The following is a 25,698-nucleotide window of genomic DNA, read 5'->3' on the forward strand; positions in this document are numbered from 1 at the left end:
TTTCAATTAGCATTTATCTGCCTCCTTTAAATTTCCTAAAATATCCCTGAACAATATCATATGCCAAGCTAACCATGTAACACAGATGGCAAACTAAATTGTTTAACAATGAATATTACTGAAGCGTGAATGAATCCATGGATATACCTATGGATATACCTATTTTGTTCAAGGAAAATATTTCCATTTTAAAGCTTTTCATAACATACAAGGTTTCAGCATTTCTGAGACTTACTTTTTCTCTAATGTATTCAATCATTCTGAGCTACAACTGGATTTGGCTTACCACACTAAAACCTAAGAGTGAAGAAGGGATGAAACCACATTTCTAAAACAATTCAGGGCCTATTACATATACATAGGATGGAAATGCGCAGACATGCATACTGTGTATTGCAACAGTGCTCACAAGGAAGCTGAAATCAGGAGCAGTATTACTGTGAACAAAAACAGGTGAGCGATTTTCAAACAATAGTAGGACAAACACCTATGCATACTTCCACCCCGATGTCAAGGTCATGAGCAAAATTTGTTTGGTTGACCAGGTCTCCTAATTGGTTGAAAATAGCTCCATTGGCACAAGAGAAAATTAATGAGTACCTTTAAAATACAATCAAATATTCCACTCTTAATGCCTGTTACCTAGAAATACCAATAATTACCTTTTCTAAAAATTTGCAGCTAGATACAATGAAAAGTTCAGTAGTGAGCATGTAAATTCACTTCTTGTTTTTTTAACCTCAACATAAAATTATTTCAGAGATGCTTAATACACATTTAAAGACATGTATTGATATCAGATTCCCTTAACAGGGTTTACTTATATCTAAAATTTACTTCAGAGGTTCTTCCAACCCTGGTAGGAGTTCAATATCACATGTCCCATCACCTGATTCTACTGAAAGAGGTATTTTGCCAATAGAAAATTGCTATTGGGTTTCACCCAAAGAACGTGTAAAAGTATCCCAGAGATAATGTACGTGAAACAAAGAGAAAAAGATGGCCAAATATGTCTTCTGGCAACAGCAGTATTGGTCAAAGGGGGAGGGGGTGTCTAGATGAACAAAAAGCACCATAATCCGATTAATAGTGTTGGGACTAGAAATCCTTATGCAATCTTGGAATTGCAATTCCAAGATTTTGAAAGGCACTTCTAAAATTACTGAGCATAAAAAAAGCATCACCCAATAATTGGTGAGAAAAAAGGTTTGAATTTTAAAATTACTGTTTTTTACCCAAGGGAGCACTTCTTTAGAATCTCTAAAGTCCTACAACATGTCTCTATAGTCAACTTCCACCTGGAAGACCTAGACATTTCCAGAAAGAATCCATAAAAGCAAAATCCACTGTAACTTTTTGGGTATAAATCAAGAATTTTTTAAAATTACTGGAAGAAACATTAACAACCTTAGATATGCAGATGATACCACTTTGATGGCTGAAAGCGAGGAGGTTTTGTGAAGGAAGGTAGATGCTTTTGAACTGTGGTGTTGGAGGAAACTTCCGAGAGTGCTTTGGACCGCAAGATCAAACCAGTCCATATCCCAGTAAATAATGCCCGATTGCTTACTGGAGGAAAGAATATTTGAGGCAAAGATGAAGTTCTTTGGCCACATAATAAGAAAACAGGAAAGCTTAGAGAAGATAATGGTGCTGGGGAAAATAGAAGGAAGACCAAGGGCAAGATGGATGGATGGAATCCATGAAGTGACTGGCTTGAGTTTGAAGGAGCTGGGAGTGGCAACGGCCAATAGGGAGCTCTAGTATGGGCTGGTCCATGAGGTCACGAAGATTTGGAAGCAACTAAACAAACAACAACAACTTAACTTGTAAAACCTGAAGCATTAGGCATATCCAAGATTAAGTACTTTTAAGTCTCACTGTTCACCACATTCTTAGATTTTGTACTGAAATTTACTGGACTTGTAAGTAATTACAGTAGAGTCTCACTTATCCAACATTAACGGGCCAACAGAACGTTGGATAAGCGAATATGTTGAATAATAAGGAGAGATTAAGAAAAAGCCTATTAAACATCAATTTAGGTTATGATTTTACAAATTAAGCACCAAAACATCATGTTATATAACAAATTTGACAGAAAAAGTAGTTCATTACACATTAATGCTATGTAGTAATTACTGTTTTTACGAATTTATCACCAAAATATCACAATGCATTGAAAATCTTGGCTACAAAAATGTGTTGGATAATCCAGAACGTTGGAGTGTTGGATAAGTGAGACTCTACTGTAATTACTTTTGCTTAGCGCCTACCACTTTTTAAAGAAATTTTAAAAGGAAACTTATTGTTGTACTAAAATACTAATTAAAATAGGATACATCCATGGGTTAATTTCTTATTTTCAGCATGTACTTTCAAAACATAACATTCAAGTATGGATTATCAAAGCTATTATTTTCTTCAAGCTGTGTTTATAGCTGATCATTAAAACTGCATTAAGATGACAACCAAATGTAGTGAATGCATACCCCATCACTTGCCCCAAATCATTGTGGATTGATTCAAGCTTATTATTGTCATCCTTATTTTAAAGATATGTCACCGGAAGATTAAAATACTTTCAACAATACAGACTCATACAACTGCAATATGCTATGAGTACCTCGGAAAATGCTGAATACTTGTCACATTCTCACCCTTGCTGCTCTGTAGCATTATGAATAAACCCTGTCTAGCAAAGAAGAATCCAAATCTTTCTATGCTACACAATCTATGCACTCTTCTAATTCTAGGCCCCCTCTCATTTCCCAACATTTGTGACTTTAAAAAATTCCTTTCAACAACACAAGGAGTCATTTCTGACAAATACCCAGAGTCTCCCTCTTTATTGCATTGGAAACCTCAAAATATGGTCTGGAGCAGCATTTGTTGTAGCTCTGTAATCGTGTTGGACAGAGAGGCAAGAAACTTTTTTTAGAGTCAGGTCTGCTTTAGGCATCACAACACTTTTCTTATTAACAGAGTGTTTTTCTTCAAACACCTGGAGTACATACTTTTCTCAAGCTTTCGGAATTCAGGAGGATACAAAGATCTAAGTCTTCTGCTTTACTGCAGAATGAAAGGAGGGATAACTAGGGATCTGTTGCAGTTTGTCAGATTCCGAGGTCGTGTTTCTATCCTCCCTCTCTCTGAATAAATTAGGGTATTGGCTTCCTTGGACAGAAGGAAAAGAAGATAATCAGCAGGCAGTAATGCTGACATTAGGAAGAGAAGTAGTGGTGACGGTAACAGGAAGTCATTGTTTGTACCATTTCATTTACATTACTTTTTTCACTAAACCACGATGGAAATTCGCCAACCTTCTACAAACCTACACAGTGGGACAATCATGACACAAAGATGTAATTTAGAAACTAATTCTGAAAAATTGGCAGTAACAACTATTATTATTATTATTATTATTATTATTACCAATATAATTATCAGCATCAATTTATATAGAAATACCACTGTACAATGGCGCTCCATGCAATCATGCCAGCCACATGACCTTGGAGGCATCTAGGGACAACACCGGCTCTTTGGCTTAAAAATGGAGGTGAGCACCACCACCCAGAGTCGGACACAACTAGACTTAATGTCAAAGGGAAACCTTTACCTATCACTGTACATAACACATTACAAATAAAAGAACAATAAAATAGTTCCCTGTCCTTAAGGCTTACAATCTAACTGAGATATGATAAAAAAGGAAAAGAGGATGTATCCGATCTGACTTAGACAGGAGACTGTTTCAGAATAACGTGGAGATGGTGAATAAACCTTGTGGACTGCTCTCATAGGTGTATCAATCTGATGTCTCTGGATAATTTTCCAGCAAAACTGAATGTCACTCCAGCAAACCCTTGGTCAGCCAATGCTGTCAGTGAACTACTTCTCATATATCTTCACCAAGACAAAGTGACAATGCCAGCATTTAAAACATATAGTGTGGAGGAGTCAAATGGATACAGGTTAGAATACAGGCCTATTCTATGATGGTGATAGAATGAACAAAATTTTCATTTCTCCATTCAGGTCCCATCTACCCTGCCATATACAATCCAAATTATCTGCTTTGAACTGGATTATATAGCAGTGTAGATCCAACCTGAGTTAACCAGATCTCATTTGATTTTGGCAGCTAGGCACAGTAAGCACTGAATAGTACTTGGATGGGAGATCATCACCATCATCATAGCCGATCCCGCATGGCTAACCACCAACCAATGTTGTAAGGTATATTTTGGAAGAAATAATTAGCAAAACACCGCTGAATATTTTACTTTATAAATCATGGAGTTTCTGTAAATCAACAGGTGTCTTGAAGACAGATACACAAACACAAATACATTGAAACCTCAAATGCAGTTATAACCTATTTGCACTACATTTAGCCAATAAAATTGCTCATATCCATTCTGACCTGGATGTCATAGCATAACTAAATCACATATGTTTACAGCCAGTGTACAGTCCAATTATGGACACTTTTAATCTGATAAATTGCTTCAAGAGCCTGAACTGCACACCTGCTCTTTGGTGAGGAATCTGAATCTGTCAGAGAAGGATTCACTGGGCAGATACTAAAAATTATAAAGGAGTAGGTTTGTTCCAACTATTTTAGAAGAGGGAGTGGGGTAACTACTTCTGGAAAGTCAAATAACATCCTATTACTTTGAAAAACTATCACCCTGCCACCAATATAACCACCATCCTTATGAATGTACAGAGATGGTGGTGATGCATCAACCCCAGTTTCCTAGGAAAACAAAACTTTTTTCAGTACAACATTATTGTGATTATTGCACCTGTCAGTTTGCATGGACCTTTCAGCAGGTTCCTCAACTACTTCTAACATTATTCACCACTGTCCTGGAAGCCCCGCATAGTCACTGGCATTTTTTTTATTATAAAAAGTCAACTATGGAATGACTTTGATTGGCTGGCACTAACTGAAGGTTTCCCAAGCATCTTCAAAAACCATCAGTCTGCCAGTATTTATTACTCCAGAGCTGAAAACTAATCAAGTATGTGTGTATTAGTTTTACTTAGTCCCCAGTCCACAAAAACAGAGTTTTGGAGAGGGAGGGATTATTACTCTGTAGCATCAATAGCAGAAGTAAGGCTGGCTGCTGATTATTTATTTACCAACCCCACTTTTCAGCCAAATGCACACCCAGAATGGCTGTTGCACCCCAAGGGCACGAGAGCACTCTGAGAACCACACGGAAGCCAGGTATTCAAGCAACACAGTTTATTGCAGGTTATATATACAGTAGAGTCTCGCTTATCCAACGTTCTGGATTATCCAACGCATTTTTGGAGTCAATGTTTTCAATATATCGTGATATTTTGGTGCTAAATTTGTAAATACAGTAATTACTACATAACATTCCAGCGTATTGAACTACTTTTTCTGTCAAATTTGTTGTATAACATGATGTTTTGCTGCTTAATTTGTAAAATCATAACGTAATTTGATGTTTAATAGGCTTTTCCTTAATGCCTCCTTATTATCCAACATATTTGCTTATCCAACATTCTGCCGGCCCGTTTATGTTGGATAAGTGAGATTCTACTGTATGTATATATGCAAGTAAATAGCAGTAAGAGTAATCAGAGTCAGTAGACCATAATATAATGTTCACAATAGTTCAAAAGATGGTTCTTCAAAGTCTTTCAAAGTTGTAATCCGCAAACAGAATACAAAGAGTTCCAGCAAAGAGTCAAAGTCAAGAAACAGCCAGTAGTTGCAGGAATCAGGGACAAGACACAGCAAAAATGCCAACGGTAATCCACATGGAAGGTATCCCTTGGAGAGCAGGGAAAAACAGGAGTAACAAGGAGAGGTAAACTTGAGAGTCACAAAGCACGAACTACGACTGGATATCCTGGAAACAGCATGGGGACAAGGCAAGGAGCAAGAGACAGGATCGGAGATGCTTCTCCCAAGAAGGCAATGTTGACACCACAAAGAAAACAAGGCACGAGATTCCTTTAAGGAAAACCTCAGGGCTACCGTTCATGAGATCCAGGACAATCACAGTTTCCCATAGAAAAGTTTATTAACTGAAGCGTTTGAGAGTCAAACGTTTACTTCTTCTCAGCACTTCTCTTTGACTCCTATCCTGTGAGATAGATTGCCTCTGATCAAAAGACTCATCCTCCCCTACAACAACTCCATCTGGTGAATTTAGCTTTGAGTTAACATTGGAATGTTCTCCAATTAGCTGTTCCTCTGTAACCACAACTTCAGGCACCTGCAAAGCCATTGGGCTCTGATCCAAATCCCGGAGAGGCTCAAAATCTAAATCAGCTTCTGAGTCTCACTCTAACTCCTGTGGAGGGCCAGATCCTGATGGCTGAGCTATAACAATGGCTTACGGAAATATTAATTTCACTATTCCCAGCCCTCATGTCAACAATCTAAGCAAGAAAGGGTTCATCTGGCTGCTCCCTTCTTCCTCAGAGGCCAAAGTAGGAGCAGCTGGAAAAAAGGAGGAGGAGGCCCTCACTAGCTGCTAGGGTCAAAGCATTGTGGATTTGTGCCTAGCTGATCTCTTCCCCTCTCAAATGCCACAGTAATGTCGGTTAGAAAGTTGAGGGAGGGACCTTCAACTTTCAATATGTTGAAAAGATGTGCTGAAATCCGGGCATATGTGATGTGTAAAATAGTCAAAAGTATGACAAAATGTTTTAGTACAGTAGAGTCTCGCTTATCCAACCTTCTGATTATCCAATGCTGTCTGCCTCCTGCCCGGATCCACAGCTGTTTCCCTAGGCAGCAAGGTCTGAACTTTTTACGGATTTAACTTCCAACAATGTTGTTACTGTAAGTTCATTTTATGCAATTCTATCTTTATTGGTAGTCAATTTGTTAGTAGCCACTGTTTTGTAGTCAATGTTTTCAATACATTGTGATGTTTTGGTGCTAAATTTGTAAATACAGTAATTACTATGGTACATAACGTTACAGTGTATTAAATTGCCTTTTCTGTCGATTTGTTGTAAAACATGTTTTGGTGCTTAATTTGTAAAATCATAACGTAATTTGATGTATAATAAGCTTTTCCTTAATCCCTCCTTATTATCCAACATTTTCACTTATCCAACGTTCTGCCAGCCTGTTTATATTGGATAAGTGAGACTGCTGTACTTGCATTAGCTTAAGAGATGGGAATGTTTTGTAAATTAATGCAAAGGCTATTACTTCAGTTGCTCTCGTTCAAATATGTCATACCACTACCATTACATTATGGGTAAATTAAAGAAGTAGAAAACTTCACAACTTTAATTTCTACCTCTACAGTGCTATATTCATGTGTGTCAATAATAAAAATAGACAACATTTGCCAGTGACCAAAATAGTTATTTGTTAAGAATTAACAGTACCAAAATAGACAACCAAGATTATTCATCCAGCAGCTACTCAAATTATTTGTAACTTAAATAGTCTTGTTATATGCACCAACTCCACATTCTGGGACTTACATAAGGATCAAGTCTCAAATCTATGACAAAATATAGACTGCTTACAAGACTTATGACCAGCCTCTGTATTTTATTTAAAAGTAAATAAAACATACCTCTAAAAGTACCCAAAGTGCATTGGCAGCTTAGATAACTTTCTTCACTATACCGCTAATGTGCTCTATCTAAATTCAGCTTTCCATGCTTTACATTGAAGTTTTTGGGATGTAATTTTTTGTTGTAGATAACCAGCAGTTATCTAAGGTGAGCTGACAGGAGGTTAGTTTGTGATAGTGATTTCAAAACCAGCAATCACAAAACAGCTTATTCCATACCTCATTAGTACAGTATTAGCTTAGTGATTTACACAGGAGATAAACATTTATGAAATTATTATACTTTAAGTATAATAATTACTTTTATATGTCTGAATAGCAAATATGTTACCCTAAACTTCTGGAAGGGGAAAATATATTTGCAATTACTACTTAAAATCAGTAAAAGCAAATAATTTAGCATTACTTAACAATGTATTTTCGTCAATTAAATAAAGGACTGATAGTCTCCTCTACAAATACAGTTGTCCCCACACTTTTTGAAAGGTTAGGAACCAGAGCACTATCAATAAGCAGAAATCATCAACATATGGAAGCATTATGTGCTCTTATGAGTATTACTTTTAAGTATTCTGGTCCTAACCTATCAAAAATGGGTGCTGCCTGTATTTGCCTCCTCCTATAAAAATGGAGTCAGTAAATGTACCTTTTAATGGGAGATAAAGTCAGCTCAGCACTGAGCATGAACCTCTCAGTAGTTATATGGCTGAGTCCTGCTCCTAGGCTAAGATTGAGGGAAACTGAGAAGAAGATACATATGCTAGACTATGCCTATATGGTGCTAACCCAGCCCATAAACATGGAAAGAGTGTGCCATGTGATGGGGACATGAGGAGAAAGAAGCAGTTCCCGCACCTGACCTGAAGCCTCCTGTTAATGAATAAGGACCAAATCACAGGGGTCTTTTTCTTTTCTTCCTTCAGGCATTGTTCCTTGGCCTCAGCTAGGCCAGTAATGCCGACTGATAGTGTCAGAGGCCAAAGTGAGAACTGGATCAGGAGCAGGCTGTAAAGTGGTGCTAAAATGAAACACAAAGTAATTTAGTGTCTTCCTATCACTATTAAGATATTCAATACTCATCATCATCATGCTATTGATCTTCAGGGTAGTAATTTAACTGAAGGCTGACTTTACCTAGTGAAGCAAATGGGATGTAAAAAAAACCTCCTTACTTTTCCAAATCCCACCAGACACATTGTTCTTGAGCAGGGGTCCCCAAACTACGGCCCGCGGGCCAGATGCGGCCCACCGGAGCCATTTATCTGGCCCCCGCGGCGGTGGCTCCTTCCTCCTCCGTCAAGAAAGGTGTGTGTGGTGTGAAGGAGGAGGAAAAGGCGCATGCCTTTCTCGTCTCCCTCGCCCCACGGGCACTTTTCCCACCGCCGCCAAGGAAGGGCCGTACAGGGTAAGGAAAAGGCGCGTGGCTTTGCTCCCTCACCCCGTGGGCAGCTTTCCCCCCCGCCGTCACCGAGGAAGGGCCGCACAGGGCGAGGAAAAGGCGTGCGCCTTTCCTCCCTCGCCCCGCGACAGCTTTCCTGCCGCCGCCGCCGAGGGAGGCAGTGAGAAAGTGAGGTGAGGGAGGAAAGAAAGGTGCACGACTTTTCCTCGTCCTGTGCACACCTTTCCCGCTGTTGCCGCCGAGGAAGGGCTGCATGGGGCGAGGGAAAGGCGTGCACCTTTCCTCCCTTGCCTCGCAGACAGCTTTCCCGCCGCTGCCACCAAGGAAGGCAGCAGGAAAGGTGTGCGCAGGGTGAGAGAAAGGCGCACGCCTTTTCCTTGTCCCACATGCACCTTTCCCGCTGCCACCGCCGAGGAAGGGCTGCACGGGGCGAGAAAAAGGCGTGCACCTTTCCTTCCTCTCCCCACCGGCAGCTTTCCTGTCTCCGCCACCGAGGAAAGCCTGCATGGGGTGAGGGAGGAGGGAAAGGTTCATGCCTTTCCTGCCTCCTCGCTCGCCTCGCACGCTCCTTTTCCGCCTCCTCCCTCACCTGGTGTGTGCCTTATTCAGCAATGGAGGGGGCAAAACAACAATGGAAGCATGCCTGTGGCAAAAGGTAGAGCCCTCCCATTTTATCTTGCCATGCAGATTCCCTTCTTTGTAGCCCTGTTGTGGATTCATTTTTCTTGAAGGCTAGCAATCCCTTCCAACCCTGATTATTACAGTATTATTGTTGTTGTTGTTGGTGGTGGTGGTGAGGGGTGCTTTATATTTTGGTTCACAAAGGGAGAATGGGGTTGGACTATATGGCCCAAGGGGTCTCTTCCAACCATGTTTATTATGGTGGTATTATTATTATTATTATTATTATTATTATTATTATTATTATTATTATTGGGTGGCTATCTGTCAGGGGTGCTTTGATTATGGTGTGGTGCACAAAAGCAGAAGGAGGTTGGAGTAGATGTCCTAAGGGGTCTCTTCCAACCTTCTTTATTATTTTGATGATGATAATTAACATTGAGGTTGTATTTATTCCCTTTTTGTTTTGTTTTTTTTTTTACTTCAAAATAAGATATGTGCAGTGTGCATAGGAATTTGTTCATACTTTAAAAAAAACAAACTATAATCCGGCCCTCCAACGGTCTGAAGGACCGTGAACTGGCCCCCTGTTTAAAAAGTTTGGGGACCTCTGTTCTTGAGGTTCTACTGAAATAGCCATAAGTAAAACCTTGCAATTTTTTTTGTTTATTCAGTTAAAAAATCTAAATTTTATCTACCCAATTAAACACTCTACATTTTAAATTCACTATAGAATTACAGAATCTGGCACAATAATTAATATAAATTGAGCTATTATTTATCGTATTAATAAAGAGACTGCAGTCTATTTGGGAAAGCAACTCGTGTGTTGTTTGCAGGATATTGGACAAAAACAGAAATGATCCTGTTGGGCTGGATAACCTTTTTTTTCTAAACAGCAGGCTTCATAGGTGCATTTCTGAATTCAAACTGGCTTTTGTAGAAGGTGACCACAAGTGATATAGATTTTACAAGCCATCTGCACTTGTTGCATAGCCTCCCTTTCTTTCCTCTTAGACATGGCTGAACATACAATGTTGACCTGTGCTTTTGTAGCTTCCAGCCCAGTGATTACAGGAATGGAAGTTTTCTAGAAAATGAAATGTAAATTTCAGTTGATGAAAAATATAGTTGCTCATTTTTCAACAAGCACTGCAAGGCAAAGTCACATAAAAACAGTGCTGTGTTACATGCAAAAGCTACTTGTTCCTCATACTTCTGGGAACAATGTGCAGTCAACTAGTTTGACAATGGAAACCCCTGAACAACACAGGATCAAAATACCAAAAAGAATCCTTCCCTTAAGTTAGTTACATTCAGATTTTAATACCATATGCATGGTATGCTGTATATACCTTGGACTAAATATCCCAGGAGTCCCTACCAGAAAGATAAATGGATGTGATAATGAGAATTTTATCCCACAATAGCTGAAATACACTAAGCTGTTGATTTATGCTCTAGGCTCTGGAATGCTCAGTCAACTGAAACGAAGAACTACTCTTCGTTATCCATATTCTGCAAAAGGTTTTTACTTATCTTTGAACAAATCATGCTTATTTGTTTTTACTTGTTAGGTTTTATTCTCTGATGTCCTCAATAGTTAATTTTGATCGTTCAATCAAACACTAAATTCATTTTGAAAAGCTGTCCTCAGTACACAACGTTGAAACTAATTTGTAAGCACCCATTTTTAGTTTTAAGTCACTGTGCTGCTTTTTTATCGTGTCAGAAGTGAATTGAGAATATACTGCAAATCGCTTCTGATGACAATTGGCTATCTACAGAGACATTGCCCAGGGGATGCCTGGATGTGTTACCACCCTGTGGGAGGCTTCTCTCATGTTCCTGCATGGAAGCTGGGGCTGACTCCATCCCGCAGATTCAAACCACCAACCTTCAGGTCAGCAGTTCAGCTGGCACAAGGGTTTAACCCATTGCACCACCACGGCTCCCTATGCGTGCAGCTGTAGACAAAAATGCATTTCAGTATGTATGTAAGTAACTTCCCAAAAACACAGCCATTACTACTGAGGCCTCAAATATATACTGGCATAATCTTTAAAGAACAGATAGAGAAGGAATAAAAAGCAGGGCTCAAATGCCATTTCTCTATACAAACTTAAGATATGAACCAACTTTCCATGATAACAAGACAATTGCTAATCTCATGACCCATGAAAAACGTTTATTTCAACTCTGAAACTGCTTTCACATTCATACATTTTTGCTATTTCTGTTTAACAGTGAAATCCTGTCCAAGAGTCCCATTTGCAAACTATTTGGGGATTCATTTTTAATTAGAAAAGGGATATCCTCTCAATATCTTTATTTCATTTATATTCTAGTAGACTAACATGGATACAAAGATCCAACTTTAAGTCTTTATTTTGGCAGCCCATTTCATAGTAAAGTAACAAATTGCACAACCTCCCATTTTGTCAAGTTGCTTTGAACTTCATACTCAAAAAGATGCCTAAGTGGTTTATAAATGTTCATTCCCCATTGCAGAATGTCTGAAAATTTGATGCGCGTCTTTCACCTTCAGCCAGTTACTGATATTGTGCAAAAGGTGGTGCTATATATACTTCACTAAAAATTGTTGTAATTTTCTTTGAAATGTTAATGTACAGTAATAATAATTAAAAGATAATTCATATTTTCTTCCAAAAGTAGATCTGAAGGCTTGTGTTTCATCTATGATCTCTTATTATTGAATGGAATATAAAACAAATGCTATTGCTTTCTCTGACTCTGTACTCTCATGTGCAGATTATGCTTTCCAAACATTCTTAGAAAATGAGTGAAGTGGACATTTCCTCAAGGGACTGTAAAACCTACCAGAAGCAGCACTTCTTCCTGCTGTCTTATGGTGTTTTGATTTGCTTTTCCAAGATATCCTTTCCTGCCGCTACTGTACAAGGAACTCTGGGACTTGCAGTTCTTGATACAACAGATCATGTCAAGTAGAAGAAAGGAAATCTGTCCCTTATTTTCACACAGTGCTAGCTTAACTGCAGAAGAATACAGTCTCTATTCTACAGAAAGGTCTCAGGCTAGAGGTCGGCCAGGAGGCCCAGCCGTTCAGATGGTTGCTTGAGACTGCTTTATTACTACTTCTGATTACTGAGATTTGCTGGAGCTAATCTGCACAATAGACACATAGATATGAGGCAATCAGTTACTATAAATACACTCAGACATGATTTACAGCTTTCCTCATTTTTTTCTTTATAATAATTTTGACCTCACTCATTTTAGGCATCAGTAAGCTGCAAGCTCTCTTTCCATATGGGGGCTCTGATAACAAGATACACCAAGAAGTTTATTTTTCTTGGGCATGAATGGCAGGTGTTTGTTTCAAAACACAATCCACAACTCTGGGCCATCTTTGCTTGGTTTGGCTCAAAAAGACTGGCAAGTCACACATTGAGCATAACTTGTTCACAAGAACCTTCTACTTCAGAAACACCAAAATTCAAAAACATAACTGCCACCAGTCTTCTTCCAATCATACTTTACATCAACTATGTGAAAGAAGTACTTTGTGTTTTTCCATTTAGATAATAATTAAAGTTATCTCTAAAAACAGAACCATATTGTTAGTATAGGCAGGGGGGAAAATAAATCATTCCCAATTAAAAGCCACATTTCTGCTTTCACTTAAAGTGCCAATTCACATACTGCAGTTTACTCTATAAAAATATGGCTCTTTTTCCCTAAGAAAATTAAATATTTTAATGTATCCATTTATTGTTTATTGTACTGTCCATACAGAACTCAATTTGATATGCACAAACATCAAGTGGCCCACCCCTTCATATATATATTTGGCTAGCAGCTGCAGCAACTAAATTTCAGTTTTCATTAAAAGCAGTAATTAACAGTATTAAGGGTTCGAGCACTAGTTAAATGCCATATCCTTGCATTAAGTATATTTTAGCTTTATGTATCTGAAGGAGTAAACTCAAAATTCACAGAACAATATCCTGTACAGGTTGGGTGTGAACTGTAACATTCTCTTTTGCTTGTGTCATATCTTATTTAGACTGTAACCCTGAGGGCAGGGAACTGTCAAATTAATAATTTGTAAGCAGCTCGGAGAGCCTTTGTGGCTGAAAAGCAGTGTATAAATAATCTAAATAAATAAAGCACAGGAGCCACCTCACCCAAAGCCCTGCCAGACTCACACCAGCAGGACAAAAATGACGTAGAAATAGCATTTCCCTCCCACTATCAGAGTTAAATTAGATGCATACTAGGACTGATATATACCTCTTTCAATTGTGGCGCTTGTAAAGAAAAAAACCCACTATGACCTAACCAACTGAAAGTTTAATTTACTGTAACCCATTAAATAAATTGCTGGATCGTAACACTTAAGAAAACCTCACTGGGCCCACAAGACTGCAGGTGTTAATATTATTTTGTAGATATTAAATGGCATGACATTAGATGCCTCCAATATTTTGGAAAACTGTGACTATTTTAATTCATTTTACATAATATCCATAGCTTCAAGCCTCCTCCTCCTCCACTGTGCCATGTATTTCCCCATAGTCAAATCCTTGTTACCCAAGAAGTTTAACCAAGCAACCTTAAGATTATTAGTTTCAAAGTTTGAAACAATTCTATGCAGCTTTAAATTACCTTCCCCACCCTGACCATGATGACTACTATTTTAGTTCAAAAACATGGATATGACACCAAGATAGTGAAAAGTGGTATACAGAACTACAATCTGAATAGTCACCATTCATTTACTACACTTTAAAAACAGACACACACAAGATATACCACGTTTCCCTGAAAATAAGACAGTGTTTTATATTAATTTTTGCTCCCAAAAATGCTCTAGGTCTTATTTTCAGGGGATGTCTTATTTTTCCATGAAGAAGAATTCACATTTATTGTTGAACAAAATAATGAAAATTTATGATATACTGTACAGTAGTTATCATAAACCAGCATAACCAGACAAACTGTGAATCCTATCAAGAATTTCTTGTTACTACCAATATTTCCATGTACAACACTTTATGGTACGTACATTTACCATCCTGCATGCTCTGGTGTTCTGTTCGGTGGGCATGCTTCCAAACAAACATTTTCTAGGTCTTACTTTCAGGGGAGGCTTTATATTTAGCAATTCAGCAAAACCTCCATTAGGTCTTATTTTAGGGGAAACAAGGTAGTAGCAAATTCATTCTTTACTGGCCCAATTTACTTATCCGAACGTATCTCCTCATATGTGTTCTTGGCACTGAATGTTGCCAACTGTGTAAGCCACCCTGAGTCCCCCCGGGTGAGAAGAGCGGGGTATAAATTCTGGAAATAAATAAATAAATAAATACTAACCCTACGGTGTAAGCAAATCTCGGTTTTCAAAAATTATAATCTTACACATTAGGTGCCTTGGCTTATATCCGGGTCGGCTTATACTCGAGTATATACGGTAAGTCATCCAAGCTTTGGGTTGTCCTTTCCAGTCATCTGCATGCTAGTAAGAATCGCCATTATTTTATAGTGATATCAAAGCCAAATGTATTGCTGTTATACTTGTACCCTGCTTTTTCCCAGTTGGGACACAAAACTGCTAACAGCTTAAAAAACAATACAGTTAAACAGACATTACGCCAATGGTACCAAAAAGAGAACTGACACATTAAAATCTGACACTTTGAAATTTTATTACCAAAAGTTGCTGGCTAGAGATTTTCATCATGACAGCAGCATCTTCTGACTGTCATAACGAGAAATTCTATAAATGTTGGTTCTTCAGATTAACATGTAGCCTGGTAAAGCATGGTCTCAGCAGTAAAACCCTTCTCTAGGGCAATGAAACAGAGTTGAGGTTTGCCAATCAGTCTTTACCACATTTTACCATAACAAAGGCAGTTTTAATTATTCTTTGGTTTCTTCTTAGTAAAATTCATCCTATAAATAGGATATGTTTGATGTCTATAACAATGTGTCATCTAGTATATTTCATTCAGGAGACTACATTGATTATACATCTTACACAACAATGAAAACAAAATATACATAACTTGTAAGCCAACTTTGCTATCTTGAACAAACACAAACAGGAACGCTTCCCTCATGCTTGTTTCATCATCTCAAATTTTTAATAAATACTAAAATGAAATCTATGCTTAAGAGATTACTAAAGAACTTAAGTATTCAGTCTACTCGGAAGAGAACTTCTACCTGATTCAAAAAGACATTCTAATTACTTTGCCTTTGTTGAACTACCAGGACATCTGCCGTTCAAAACAAAAATCAAACTGTCAAAGTGATTATACTTGCTTTTCTGATACTCAGTGAGCTTAACATTGTTATTGCTCCTGGCCTATTAGCAGAACCTAGATCCATCCAAGCAAACCCGTATTATCTTCGGATTGCCCAGCCCTTCCTTATTTGGCTAACATTCGGAGATTCCAATCAGATGCTTATAAAAGTTTAACATGCCCAAAACATCCATTTTGAGAAAAACGTCACAACTATTTTACCTTCCCCGAAACAGCAGTTTTCACCGATTTACCAAAGAAAGCAATCTCATCCACACAAATATATTTTACAGCCACTTTTCACCTTTGAAGCAGTCATGAATGCTGAGCAGAAAGACTGGGTTCGAGTTCAAGCCTCAAAAGCAGAGTAAACTTTTATCAAAAAGCTTTTTCAAAAAGTAAAAACACAGGGGGGTTGGGGGAGGGGAAAGTGGAGAAATTACAGAAATTATCTTGAAACAACGAGGCAGCCTCCACACTGCCAAAAGTCCCAAAGGGGTTTCAATATTTAATAACTTTTGGATTGCTTTGGGTTTTCAGGGCTGTATAGCCATGTTCCAGAAGCATTTTCTCCTGACATTTCGCCCACATCTATGGCAGGCATCCTCAGAGGTTGTGAGGTATATTGGAAACTAGCCAAGGGAGGTTTATATACCTATGGAAGGTCCAGGGTGGGAGAAAGAATTCTTGTCTGTTGAAGGCAAGTGTAAATGTTGCAATTAATCACTTTAATTAGCATTGCAAAACCTTGTACTTCAAGGCCTGGCTGATCCCTGCCTGGGGGAATCCTTTGTTGGGAGGTGTTAGCTGGCCCTGATTATTTCATGTCTAGAATATTAGTGTTGTTAGTGTTGCTCTTTGCTGTCCTGATTTTAGAGTTTTTTTAATACTGATACCCAGATTTTGTTCATTTTCATGGTTTCCTCCTTTCTGTTGAAATTTCCCACATGTTTGTGGATTTCAATGGCCTCTCTATGTTGCCTGACATAAAACAACTTTGTTGTTGTTTTTTAGCTTACAATGCCATACCACTGGACACGATAGAGATACAAGAAACCCAATGATATTAAATCAGGTGTAAAATCTTTTTTCCAAAAGTTATTAAAACATCAGGCGACTTTTGGCCAAACCCTGTACTGATTTGGGAAAACTAAGGGCAGGAAGAGGCAACCATTCAGAAGCCTGGATGTTTGTGTGGGTGTAAAAACAACTGACTCCCCTTCATGAAAAGTTGGGGCCCTTCCAGACAGCCCTATATCCCAGAATATCAAGGCAGAAAAATCCCACAATACCTGCTTTGAACTGGGTTATCTGAGTCCACACTGCCATATATTCCAGTTCAAAGCTTGAACTGGCCTGATATCTGCCTTGATATTCTGTGTGGAAGAGCCCTTGAAGACAGTCTCTCTCCCTCCTGGGTGGGTGGGTGGGTGAGTGATGGAGGCCCCTCCAACCTTTCCCCCACATTCCATTCCTTGGAAAACAAGCCTCATTTCCTCCAGGGCGCTGAGGAAAAAGGCAAGGGAGATGGGAGGAAAAGGTGGGAAGGCCTAGCCGCCCACCACCTTTCAGCAGACCCAGCCTTCCCTCAGCGAAGGCCACTTCGCCTCCAGGGAAGGAAGAATGTCCGCTCTCGGGAGTAGGCCCGGCCAGGCGAGGCCGAGGGGTAACTGACTGGCTGACTGACCTGGTGCAGGGCGGTGAGCCCGTCCACATTGGCGTAGTTGATGTCGGCGCCTCGCTCCAGGAGCCGCAGCACCTCCTCGGTGTCCCCGCTGGAGCAGGCCGCCAGGAAGACGGCGCCGTCGTCGAACTTCACCTTGGTCTTCTTGCGCTTGACCACGGGCGGCTCCTGGTCGGTCTCGGAGCCGATCCAGCGCTTCAGCTGCTCGTTCCGCTTCTGCTTGGCGTCCGCCATCTTCATGCCCTGCCCGCTCGGTACTCGGTCCCCTTCTCAGCCTCCTTCCTTCCTTCCTTCTCCCTCTCGCTCTCTCTCTCTTTCCGCACCCAAGACCAGAAAGAGGAGGAGGAGGCGGAGAAGCCAGGGAGCACCGCCTGTATCCCACAAAGCACCGCGGCGCCCTCTCAGCCGGCGCCCTCTTGCTTCGCCTCTTCCCACTACAGCCCGGGTTCCCACCTCCTGCCTCGCGCGTCTGCGCATGCGCCCCGGCCGGCCGCCTGCCTGAGTGGCTCATCCAGTCGCCTCAGACGGAGGCGGGCGAGCGTGACTTTGCCCGGCTTCCTCGACGTAGCCTCGCGAGATCTTCCCTCAGCTATATAAAGGCCGGCCAGTCAAGTTAACTTTTTGACGAGATTGAGACTGAAAGGAAAGGGGGGGGGGGGAAAGGGGGGGGGGGGGAAAAGGGGGGGGGAAAGGGGGGGGCGCCCCCTCAGTTTAGAATTAGGAGCCCGCCTCCCAGTACTTGAAAGAAGCGGGAATTCACTGCCCTGTCAAAGCCTAAGTATGTTGTCGAAGGCTTCCATGACCGGAATCACTGGGTTGCTGTGAGTTTTCCGAGCTGTATGACTATGTTCCAGAAGCATTCTCTCCTGACCTTTCGCCCACATCTGTGGCAGACATCCTCAGAGGTTGTGAGGTATATTGGAAAATAGGGCAGGAAGTATGTTGTCGAAGGCTTTCCTGGCCGGAATCACTGGGTTGCTGTGCATTTTCCGCGCTGTGTGGTCATGTTCCAAAAGCATTCTCTCCTGACGTTTCGCCCACATCTGTGGCAGGCATCCTCGGAGGTTGTGAGGTATATTGGAAAATAGGGCAGGAAGTATGTTGTCGAAGGCTTTCCTGGCCGGAATCACTGGGTTGCTGTGCATTTTCCGCGCTGTGTGGTCATGTTCCAAAAGCATTCTCTCCTGACGTTTCGCCCACATCTATGGCAGGCATCCTCAGGGATTTTGAGGTATATTGGAAAACTAAGCAAGTGAGTTTTTATTTATCTGTGGAAGTTCCAGGGTGGAAAAGAGAACTCTTGTCTTATGGAGGCCAGTGTAAATGTTGTAATTAATTAATCACCTTGATTAGAATTAATGGCCTTGCAAGCTTCATTCCTGCCTGGGGGAATCCTTTGTTCTGAGGTGCTAGCTGCCCCATTGAATCTGTCTACCAGTATTAAAAAACTCTAAAATCAGAGCAGGAAATAAAGAACAACACTATGAAAATAGAGGAATTCCAGGCATGAATCAATCAGGGCCAGCTAACACCTCCCAACAAAGGATTCTCCCAGGAGGAATGAAGCCTGCAAGGCTATTAATGCTAATCAAGGTGATTAATTACAACATTCATACAGGCCTCCAACAGACAAGAGTTTTTCTCCCATCCTGGACCTTCTACAGATATATAAACCTCCCTTGCCTAGTTTCCACAATACCTCACAACCTCTGAGGATGCCTGCAATAGATGTGGGCGAAACGTCAGGAGAGAATGCTTCTGGAACATGGCCATAGAGCCTAGAAAATGCAGAACAACCTAGATCAGTAAGGTTTATATATCTGTGGAGCGTCCAGGATGGGAGAAAGAACACTTGTCTGTTGGAGGCAAATGTGAATGTTGCATTTTTAAAAATCGTGTCAGAAGCGACTTGAGAACATACTGGAAGTTGCTTCTGGTGTGAGAGAATTGACCGTCCACAGAAACGTTACCCAGGGGACTAATTCATCACCTTCATTAGCATTGCAAATCCTTGTAGCTTTAATGACTGGCTGATTCCTGCCTGGGGAATCCTTTGTTGGGAGGTATTAGCTGGACCTGATTGATTGATTGATTATTTCTTGTCTGGAGTTCCCCCGTTTTCAGAGTTGTTCTTTATGTACTGTCTTGATTTTAGAGTTTTTTAAATACTGATAGCCAGATTTTGTTCATTTTTAAGGTTTCCTCCTTTCTGTTGAAATTGTCCACAAGCTTGTGGATTTCAATGGCTTCTCTGTGTAGTTTGACATAGTGGTTGTTGGAGTGATCCAGCATTTCTGTGTTCTCAAATAATATGCAATCATTCATACTTGCCTCCAACAAACCAGAGTTCTTTCTCCCATCCTGGACTTCCACAGGTATATAAACCTCCTTGCCTAGTTTCACAATCTCTGATGATGCCTGCCATAGATGTGGGCGAAATGTCAGGAGAGAATGCTTCTGGCACATGGCCATACAGCCCAGGAAACTCACAGCAACCCTACCTAAGTGTTATGTAGTTTAATGGGGCTCGGAGTTGATATATTATTTCCCCTCAGGCTTTGTGGGAAGGTAAGGCTGCAAGCTCCGAATTAAGGGCATATGAAAATGGAGCCTCTCCTCGCCTGCTTCCTGGGTTCTTTGAGGGGGGTGATGACTTCCTCTGTGAGAAAATCGAGACAAAAAGCTCAATTGCCACAAAAAAGCAGATTTAGAGATTTTATGTCTTCCTAATAGTTAGAAAATTCCACTTAAACAGAAAGAAGAACTTAACTATAAGAACTGTTCAACAGTGGAACTCCGCCTTGGAGAGGAGGAGGCTCCTTCTTTGAAGGCTTTTAAACAGGCTGGATGGCCGTCTGTTGGGGTTGTTTTGATTGTGCTGTTCCTGCATGGCAGGAGATAGGACTACATGGCCCATGTCTCTTCCAACGATAAGCACGGTTTGGATTTTATCCTCAGGATTTTCATAGTATGGCTTAAGCACCTCTCAGCCAAAATCTATTCCAAATGCTGAAATTGCCCACATGTGTGGCTGAGATAGTGACACTAAGTTTCATGTGCAAACTTATTTTAAAATGTGTATACAATTACCTTTAAGCTATGTATGTAAGGTATTGTTGTAATGATAATAATTTTGGGATGTTGTATGATTTATGGGCTGCATGGCCATGTTCTAGCAGCATTTTCTCCTGACATTTTACCTGCATCTGTGGCTACCCTCTTCAGAGACTGGGTTAGACACTGGTCTGTTGCTATTAAGGTTAAGGGTGTCCAAGGAGAGCTTTTTCAGCATAATAATAATAATTTTATTCTTATACCCCACTACCATCTCCCCAAAGGGACTTGGGGCAACTTATATATGGGGCAAAATGCCCACAAAACACTAAAAACAATACAAACAATCCATTAAAGCAAAAACAGAATTAAAATAAGAACATGATAAAATATAACAATCTAGATAAAACACAATCAAAGCTTAATCAAAATACTCGAAACAAACCAATTACCAGTAGTACAATGGGCGTGACCAGGTTATAAAAAGGGCCGGGCATGGGATAGTGTAAATAGCATATCATAGGGCTGGGTATTGGATGAAGTGCAGAGAGTCAAATAATATTAGGAAACAATGAGACTGGGTATTTATAACTAGGGACTAAGCGTTCTCAGATACAAGCTGACACATCCAAATTTTTAGCTCCTTGCGAAAGGAGGACAATGTGGGGGCTTGCCTAATATGCTTTGGGAGGGAGTTCTTGTGTTCAGCAGTGGTCTAACTACTGCTTCTTTAAAACAGGACTGAAAAGTCACATCTCTGAGAGATGCATTGATAATTTGTTGCACTTGAGATTGAATTGCATCTCTTCCCCGGACAACCAGCTAAGAAGGGCAGGGATCAAGAAAGCAGGTTGTCATCCTTACTTGCCTCAGCAGCTTGGCCATATCTGCAGTATTCACCAATTGAAACTGATCCAGTATGGTTACACTCAGTGTTGCTGGGCACCTAGTTACTACGTTCTGCTCCAATAACAGCATCTAATTAACCGTCTGCATCACTGGGGCTGGTGTTTGTGAAAAATGGGGAAACCACAAATAGCTTTTTTCTAAAATCAAAGAACACCCCTCTAAGATTTTCTAGCTTCTCCAGTGCAACTCTATGGTGAACTTCCAACAGAAATTGACCACAGCCATGCTAGACAACCTGGATTCCTAGATGATATAATCTAATCAAAAATTACACTTGTTGATGTGGTGGGCAGATTATATGAAACATAATTGAATTTTATCACCAGATTTTAGTCTCTACTATATATAGAGAGCGAGAGAGAGAGATGTAAGGATTCCAAATTCTGAAATACAGAACACTTCTGGGGCCAGGCATTTTGTACAAGCAACCTGTAAAAGGCATTCAGATGTAGTTTCCTGGTGCCTCCATTGGTATACGAATATTTCAGTTTGACAAGGTGGTGAGTTGTTCCTTAAACAGCTATTTTGGTATCGAGGGCAGGGGGATAGGTTTCAGTACTACAAAAAGTAGCAGTTAAATAGGCATCAATAAATTTTTCATTAATAATATGCACATGTAAATTGAAACACCAATATATTAGTTTTGAGTATGAAAATAACACTTTGAATCCTTTTGAGACTACTTGAAGGCTTCCTACTGCAATTGTCTGCATACACAATTAAAAAATATTGGCAAGAAATTTAAAATTAAACCTTCAGCTGTGATTGAGCCTATTTTCTGAGGGAATTATCTCATGAGCTCCTGGACTTATTTGGATCTTCAGAATGTATGGTAAAAGGCAAAAAAACGTATTTTTTTAAAAAAAGTGATTTAAGAGCCAAAGGACTATTTGAACATTTTTCCTGTGCATATTATCATTACCTATGCTTGTTCGAATAGGCTATTTCCAATACTATAGACAAAAATGTTACAAATCCCCACCCCCCTACAATCCCACGGCTGCTTTTCATATTGGTGAGCATACATCCCTAGGTATTGCACTAACATTTATTAGAAATTATGTCCTTGAATGTCTTTTTACAGTGGGGCCTTGGTATCCATTGAGTTGGTTCCAGGACCCCCTATGGACACCAACATCGATGGATAGTCAAGTCTCATTACATACAACAGAATAGTAAAATAGTATCCCTTATATAAAATGGGAAAACCAAGGTTTTCTTTTTGGATTTTTAAAATAGTTTCCAATTGTTGATGGTTGAATCTGTGGATCAAGAGGGCTTACCATATATGCCAGTAGAAAAAATAGTATATGAAGTCCAATGTCACTTATAATGCTGTATGCGTGAGACTATAATTCTAATCTGAACACTCTAATCATAGGAATGGATGGCTAAACAACATTATAACGGCATAATTTATTGTGTTATAGGACTTCTTAGTCTTTGAAAATTGTTTGTTTATTTATGGACATTATTTTGTTATTTTGTTATTAGTTAATATGATTATTTTTCTACATCGTTTATCGTATCTGTTGTTTTGTAAGCTGCCCCTAGTTCCCCCAGGGAACTTTCACAGCCATGAAAGTTTAGTGGAAATGACCTGGCATACTCCGGAAAGAGTCTGCCTAATAGCTGAGGTAGGCATGTGAGGATCTTTTCTGAGTACAGTAAAGTCTCGCTTATCCAACCTTCGCTTATCCAATGTTCTGTATTATCCAATGCAGTCTGTCAGTGTTTTTGTAGTTAAAAGTTTTCAATACATTGCGATGTTTTGGTGCTATATTCGTAAATACAGTAGTTACTACATAACGTTACCGAGTATTGAACTGCTTTCTGTCTATTTGTTGTAAAACATGATGTTTTGGTGCTTCATTTGTAAAATCATAATGTAATTTGATGTTTAATAGACTTTTCCTTAATCCCTCCTTATTATCCAACATTTTTGCTTATCCACTGTTCTGCCGGCCCGTTTATGTTGGATAAGCGAGACTCTACTGTACCTTCATCTTCAGAGCTTACAGTGGCAGTGACTGAACAAAATTCCTCCCAGCTTAACAGTTCCTAAGGAATACTTACCGGACACTTCCATTACTGTTGTTCAGCATTAGGGGATGACTACTTCATGGGAAAGTGATCAACCCACAACAGATATTGCACAATATGCCAGTTTACTACCTCTGTGAGTTAAAGACCAAAATGCTGTTATGAGACAGTTTGTTATTGTTTCTACAAACTGACAGTTGTATATAATAGTGTGATTTGTTTTGTTTCTAAAAGCATTTTATTGTGATTTAATGATGTACTATTAATTTCTTTAAATCATATCAGGGCAAAGGTTATATGGAGATGCTTTAAATAAGTAATATTACCATGACAGTTGTTCACAGAACTAGGATTTGTTTATTTATTTATTTATTTATTTACAACATTTATACCCCGCCCTTCTCACCCGAGGGCAATGAAAGCAAGAATGTAGTGCTATTTCAACAGATGTTTTCCAAATAATGGACTCATTGGATTCGTTAAAAGCCAATTAAGCACAGGCTCCTTTACCAAGTAGCTGGTGAGGTTTGCATCCAACAACTACAATCAATCCAAACTCCCTTGGGTTGAGGAAACATTCTCCTAAGATCCCTGAGGCAAGAAATGTCTTAATTTGTATCCTCCGCCAGGCATAATCAGTGCTTAAAAATTAAGAATAGAACCTGTAAATGACCAAGCATTCTATTATAGACATTCTTCCCATGTATATAAATAATAAAGAAATGCAGCTTCATTATCAGGGTATTCAGTACTTTACTCCCACTCTGAACAACAGATATACTTGTACCCTCTTATTAAATGCATACTCATTTTCAATCTGAAGCTTAATCATGTCTAAAAGAGGATTAGAAGTGAGTTCTTGCCCATCAAGGGAAAAGCAGACTAAAAAGTTATACCCATGTAGATGTCAAACTATTGTTGACAAAAATCTGGATCAATTTATACATAGGTCAATGAGGTGACAGGACCCAACATGAAAACAGAAGAGACAGAGGCAAGAAGCCCTCCTATCCCGTTGTCACTCTCTTACTCAAACAAAAGAAAGAAAGGCAGATCTCTCCTTCTCTCATCTTTATATTTATTTTTGTTTGAGTGTCACTCAGTAGTAACATGAGTGTGAAGAATAAAGTATGCCTGCCATTTTATAGGCTTGAGGCGGATTGGAAGAAGGGTAACCATTTCTAATACAGGCTTATGTAAAGTTATCTGCAGATTATGGTGGCCATTTTTAATAACGGCACCCCTGTTAAAGGGGGGGGGGGGCACCACAATCTATGTGCAGATAAACCTATGCTGAAAAGTCCTTCTTTAAAATAGCAACCACTCCTGTGCACCATCTCAAAAACCCAAAATGCTTCCCACGTGTGGTTCAGAATTCTTCAGCTTCTTTACTTTCCTATATTTTTAACCAACAAATGGTACAATGCTAATGTAAAGGTTTGGTAGCAGAGGGAGCAAGTTATGATGATGAAGAGACTTCTCATCTGTGCTGATATAAAACACCCTCTGCTAGACTCCACCCCACACTCCGCATCACCCAGCCCCCCCCCCCCCCCACACCTCATCCTATGCGGGGAAGCATCTGCTGCCCAGCTTCCCCTCGTTGACTCAAATTGAACACGGGAAGCCTCCAGTGTTGCTGTCTCTGTGGCAAGCGCTGGTTCCTCTATAGTTTTATGACAGAGCCTCACTAGAAGTAGTCCTACGTCATGGGATGGGAGTTGGTCGGCTCCGTCATAAAAGTATAAGGGAACCAATGCATGCCACTGAAAAATACCCCCTCTGATGAGGTCATAAGATGCAAGTAGATTGCTGCAGCCTTGAAAAAGACTGAAATAAGCCTACATTCTGGCAACAGTGAAAACACATGCATCCAGAATTGGTGAATTACAGAAAAGGAAAGAAGCAAAATTGGAGAGAACCCAATAAAATATACAAGAAAAAATAGTGATATGTCATGAGATGTTCAAAAGATGCTTCATTTATTGGTTTAAAAAAGCTTTCCTTAAAGCTGTATCTGTGGTCCAATGTACCACATATTTAGGGCTCAGAAAATGAAATATCCACTCCAGAACTTGGGATGGCCTGCTCACACAGCACACTATC

General features: G+C 39.9%; 1 protein-coding gene across 14 annotated transcripts in view; it reads right to left on the bottom strand.

Moving 5' to 3' along the window:
• ppp1r12a (protein phosphatase 1 regulatory subunit 12A) overlaps nucleotides 1–18,054 on the bottom strand; it is a 122,608-nt gene extending 104,554 nt beyond the window's left edge. For 10 of the 14 annotated variants that reach the window (XM_062982667.1, XM_062982666.1, XM_008110933.3 and 7 more), the window contains exon 1: nucleotides 17,590–18,053. In XM_062982667.1, coding sequence (XP_062838737.1) covers nucleotides 17,590–17,826 — 237 coding nt within the window. In that variant the 5' untranslated portion in view covers nucleotides 17,827–18,053. Of the gene's footprint in view, nucleotides 1–17,589 lie in introns of all 14 variants that reach the window. The other 4 variants (XM_062982664.1, XM_062982663.1, XM_062982661.1 and 1 more) reach the window with 3 other exon arrangements.
• Nucleotides 18,055–25,698: the final 7,644 nt, after the last annotated feature.

Source organism: Anolis carolinensis, chromosome 5, assembly GCF_035594765.1.
Source record: "Anolis carolinensis isolate JA03-04 chromosome 5, rAnoCar3.1.pri, whole genome shotgun sequence".
NCBI classification, from domain to species: domain Eukaryota; kingdom Metazoa; phylum Chordata; class Lepidosauria; order Squamata; family Dactyloidae; genus Anolis; species Anolis carolinensis.